Raw genomic sequence first — 5563 nt, 5'->3', positions numbered from 1 at the left:
CAAAAAAATCCTTATGACAAAATCTCATTGGCACTGAGATACAACTACAACTTCCCTACAAAAAAAAACACACATTACAAAAGAGCACAATATTTTCGCCTAATTTATGTTCTGAAAAACTAAAGATGCATTTTTCATTAGATAATCATGCTATCATCTACATTCTATGTTGCCTCCAACCTAATATTACAAGAAAATGAAACATATAGAAGTAAACTGCTTATTTGATCATACAAGAAAAGAACGAGCTTATGCGTTTAGGAAAGTTATACCATCAATAAAAGATGACGGTAATCTAAAACATTATGTCAGCCAAAGGTCTATATATCTGATAACTAGCAAGTTAACAACTCTATTTAGAAGCAAGCAGTTTTTTTGAGATGCATTGGCCACGAGTCTTAACATTGATATAAATAACTTCATATCAAGTTTGAATGAATCACAGCCTAAAATTATGCTTCTGAAGGGCTCATCATTGTGAACACATGATCGTAATAAGCAGTACAAACTAAACAACATTCCTTCTACTATGATGCTAGCAATTAGGAGTTTACATCATTATAAACAAAAATGCATTTGGAAAACATACATTTTGCACCAAAAAGATGTTCGAGATTTGCAATCCCAAGAAGAACATGACCATCATAAGACTCAACTAACATTATATTTAGTAATCATCTCATAGTCGTCCTCTATCTTGTTCAGTCTTCTACTGCTCCTGCAAGACCATTTAAAGTTTAAAATCACTTGTCAAGAAATAGAACATGCAATAATACGGTTCAAAAATAGCACATAGCAAATTCAATGTATTTGAAGTTTCATCTTTCTTCCCAAACTAGAGGTACATACAGTGTTCTATCATCCAAAAAGAAAGCGAATTTGGATACAACTTATAAAATATAGATGTTTGGTCTCTTGTTCTCCTAGGCTTTTAGTGGTTACCTGATGAATATATGACGAGCCTTGTGCCAGGAACATCAAAAACTCATGCTTCTTAATTTCAAAACTGGCTCTTGCATTGCTTAGCAGCATCAGTAATCTCTTCATGTCTTTCTGGGCCTTTTCCTTTTTCAATTCCATCGCCTTTATTTGTTTTTCAGTCTCATAATAAGTCACAGACAGATTAGCCACCCCAGAGCTTTTTGGGAATTTCAAGCCTATGTCTGCCCTTGTATCACAAACAATCAAGAAAAAATACTATAAGTAAAACATCATCCAAATAGTTCCTGAAATTGTTGATTATATAAAATGAAATGGAAAATGTACATCAATATCTGCAAGAAATTATTCAACAAATGTATATTAGGGAGAACATCAACCATTAGCAAGAAAAGATGGTTCACCACTTTGAGACAGAATTAATTAAGGCATATAGAGGTGAATTGTTATAGTCATCACATGTTAGAAAAATATTAAGGTTGAGGCAAAGATTCTTACTGATCACCCAAGGAAAACACTCCTGTAGTCTTCAGCATCCCACCATCCAAGGATATTGCCCCATCACTTATAAGAGGAAGAGCTTGCAACATTTCTGCCCTTGTTTTGTACACTTGAAGGCTGGAGAAGAGCGAATAGAACAGAGTCTCCCTGAGACCGAGCCCATTGGGGGTGAGGCCGAACAAATTTGCAGTATCAACATTGATCATGTTTACTGCAAACCCAATGAATCCAAGTGGTGTATTCCCATTGGGTAATTGTGGTTTCAGTAAATCAAGTCTCCTTTGAGGTTCACTAGGAATAAATTCTCCAAAATAAGGTCTGAAAAGGTGAAAAGGATAAGAAAGAGAAACAAAGAAGAATAGATGAATGAAGAAAATACTTTAGTTGAATCCATACTTAACAATTTGGAAATAGACCATATGGGTTACATACCTTAACTTTTCTAGACAAATGACATTAAAACGGTTAGTCAGGGGCCTTCCAATAGAAGCTCCAAGACCATGAAGCCCAGAACCTTTTATTATAGAACCATCCTTATCATATGCTTCCAGCGCTTTGACACCATCATAAGTCTTACATACAACAGCCAACATAAGATCTTTCCCTAGGTACTCTGATAGAAGCCTTACAAACCAGGGAAAAGAACACAACCATTGACAATAAGCATGTCTTTTTCATATATCCATCATTCAAAATTAAAGTTAATTAAGTAATCTGATACAAGGGAAAATGATATTAGGGTTAAATATAGTGGCGGAAATAAAGTGACAGTTATAATATAGTAATATAAATAGAACAGTTAGTTGTGAAGAGTGGATTATGAAATGATTTAGTTGAAAATTCTTGTTAGAGTTTCTCTCTCATCCCCATGGTATTCACCCTAGCAATTAGTGTTCTATCTACTTCCTTTGATTCTTCACTCCCCATCTCACTATAGTTCTTTTGTCCTTCTATGTTCAAGATTTCTACTTAATTCTATTTATACTACTATATTATAACTGTCACTTTATTCCTGCCACTATATTTAACCCTAATATCATTTTTCCTTGTATCATAATCCTGATTCCAGGAAGTCCAAAAAAGTAAGTAATCCTGATTTAAAAAAAGGCAAATTCTTTTTCTGCCCTATGGACAAAATGTAAGGAAACATAATTTATGTTTGGGAATTATAGAAAATTTAAGAACATAAATATCTTTGGTTAGATATTTCTAATGAGTACAATGCTCTATAGTCTCCACAGTCAGCTTGGTTAACTTGTTCTAGATTCAGTTTCCAAATACGAAGCACCTGAACATAAGTTAGTTCATGATCCAAGAAATGAAAATTTTAATCTAAACACATGAACAATTTTGGAGGCATAATCAATAGGACCGCAAGATATAAGATGGAGTTCTAAAGAAATATAAGCATAAAATTCTGAAAAATGCAATCGATAAATTACAGAAGACTCCAATGCACCTGCTGAGATTGTCATCATCTACTCTACCCAGTGTTGCAACAGTACCCAGCACATTCTTAATTAAAGGAAGCTCAGAAGTATGGCTGGCATGATGAGTATTCAGTTGGTATAGAACACCAGCAGCAGATTTATCATGCTTTGATATGCTTTCACTTGTTTCCTCCTCACTTTTGATACAAACAGGGTCCACAGCTTTTGGAGATGAATGATACATCCCAAGAGTAACTGAGATAATATTTATAATAAAAATTGTTAGGTGGGCGAAATATAAAAGGTCAAACATGAATAAGCAAAAATTAGATTCATGTTACTTATTGGTTTCTCATTTGTCCGAGGAGTCAAGAGGAAAAAGAACCAATATGCCCTAAAATTTCTGGGTGAAATGGAAAACAAGGCCCTCTCTCAAAATAGAAAATTTCGCCCTTGAACTTTCTTAGAAGGAACACAAATGCCCCATGTTAGCCACTATCAATGCTTTTGTTAGAATCGCCCTTACCTAAATCATCAGATCTGACGGTTATATCTTCTAAGACATGACTTTGGAACTAAAACCTTAGATATTAGGACTCCATCCTCTCACTGTCCAAGTCCAATTTTCACAGTAAATCAATCTTCTTTGAACAAAAAATTACAAGTGATTACCCTTACAAGCCTCCTCCCCTATCACACTAAAAGAAAGCATGTTTTCAATGTTAGATATGAGAGGATGGAGCCAGTTAAGAAGTGTTAAGAGATAAAACTCCTTTGGAGCTATGATTGGTCACAACAAAAGATAATGAGTGATGATTATTGCATTTGAGTGATCTTTGGAGATTCGGTGTTACCTACAACATGATTGGAGCTGAGAAGATGAAGTAGATTAAGGGCTTAGAGACAATGTAGGTTTTATGTTAATCTATGCATCCTTCATTATTGGATGAATAAATCACATATCAAATAAGAACTTTAATGGTAAGATGGATTTTTTAAAGTTGTCACAAAAGCGCTTATCTGCCCCTCTTAAAGTTCATAGACAAAATTTCTATTGAGTACCGAGACTTATTGTCCCCAAAAGTTCAAGGGGATATTAGACTTTTTCTCAATTAAATCTTGATATTGCTCAATTCAAAATTTCATTTCTAGTTAATGCTAGTCAAGCTGAAATTTCAACCTAAAACAAACCTAAAAGGATATGGAGAATACATTTTCCTACGAAGTTGATAATTAGCTTTCTCAATTTAATCCAAAAGTTTCACAATATCTTATTATATATATCAATATAAGCTATGGCTTCGGATTTCACTTTTCTATAAGATGCAAATCCATTTCTCCCAACTTAAACTATAGAAATTGAAAAACCATCCCTTCATTGATCAATTAATAACTTCTTTCACTATTATAGATACACATTCCAATGAAAAAGAAAATCTATAAATAAAATCAAAAGTTTAACCATTGTTTACATCTCAAACAAAACAATGATGTCAAACAAACTACCTCGCAGATCCAGAATAGTGCGCTCCATTTTGTTCCTTTGAGACTGCAATATCTTAAGATCCTCTTCATGTTTCTTTATTATTCCACCAAGCTTCGACAGATCATTCTCCATTTTCTGCAAAATTTCATATTCACTGGTAAATGGAATGATCAACCTCTCCCTCTCAAAGAATAAGAACCCAACAAGGATTTGACCAACAACCACATTTTAGTGATAAATTAATGTACAGTGCAACAACTATTTGCAATGATCAATGCTATTCTACATACTCAACCTTAGACATAGAGACAGCCATTTCAGCTTCTTGCAGTGATCCACCTTGCACACCATTAATCTTAGAATTCAAGTGAGCATCCTCTTGGTCGGCGTACATTTGATCTTGGGATGATGGTATAAACATAAGTCTAGAATAAACAACCATATCAGGTTTATATTAATCACAATAAAAAATACTGAATTTGCAACAATAACAGGTTTGTCAATGTAAAACATGACACTCGACTAGAAATTAGAGGCAGGTGCATCTTAAGTGTTTTTCGCTAGTGTAAGATTTAAACGTATATGGATTAACCTCTGAAAAAATCAAGGAATCGAATATTGATATATAGCTATACATGCATCATAAGAAACGTATTTAATCGAAGACTTTCATGCGTTTTATGTACTAATTCATCCGTTCCAGTAAGCGATAAGAAAAACTACACTAACAGATACCGGAAATGAGATTATGATGATGATAAGCAGCATTGAGATTTCCGGTAACTGGAAAAGAAAATTCAGAACAGTCCTTAGAATACCTCTTGGCTAGGTTGAACCTTGACTGGAGTCGATTGTAGATTCGAATCACCGCCTTATTCTCAATCTCTTGTCACAAATGCGTTTATCTCTCTCTCTCTTATGCTTGAGTAGCTTTCCCTATATAACTGTGTTTTTGAAGATTACTCTCCTTAATTAACCTATTTTATTCCTTAACCTATTTTATTCCTTACACCATTTCCAACTCATAAACTCATTCTTAAACCCAAAACATCTCATCAAATAATAATTCATTTCTAACCTAAAAATTCATTCTTAAACCCAAAAAAATATTTTTTCTTAAACTAACTTTTTAACCTTATTAATATTATTTATATATTTATCAAATTTACATATTTAACCTCAATCTTTTCTCTTTCATTTAATAAAA

General features: G+C 33.5%; 1 protein-coding gene across 1 annotated transcript; it reads right to left on the bottom strand.

Annotated features, from left to right (window-relative positions):
* Positions 1 to 381: 381 nt before the first annotated feature.
* Positions 382 to 5312, bottom strand: LOC124945733 (protein DEFECTIVE IN MERISTEM SILENCING 3-like). The gene is made up of 8 exons (XM_047486221.1): positions 5175 to 5312; positions 4652 to 4781; positions 4377 to 4491; positions 2900 to 3125; positions 1873 to 2064; positions 1438 to 1758; positions 943 to 1168; positions 382 to 718 (listed from the first exon to the last, which is right to left on the bottom strand). The coding sequence occupies exons 2-8, from the start codon at positions 4775 to 4777 to the stop codon at positions 710 to 712; spliced, it is 1215 nt and encodes a 404-aa protein (XP_047342177.1). The 5' UTR covers positions 4778 to 4781; positions 5175 to 5312; the 3' UTR covers positions 382 to 709.
* Between the last annotated feature and the right edge of the window lie 251 nt (positions 5313 to 5563).

The sequence above is a fragment of the Impatiens glandulifera genome, chromosome 7 (assembly GCF_907164915.1).
Source record: "Impatiens glandulifera chromosome 7, dImpGla2.1, whole genome shotgun sequence".
Lineage (NCBI taxonomy): Eukaryota > Viridiplantae > Streptophyta > Magnoliopsida > Ericales > Balsaminaceae > Impatiens > Impatiens glandulifera.
The sequence above is the reverse complement of the archived record's forward strand: the minus strand, read 5'-3'. Positions and strand labels throughout refer to the sequence as shown.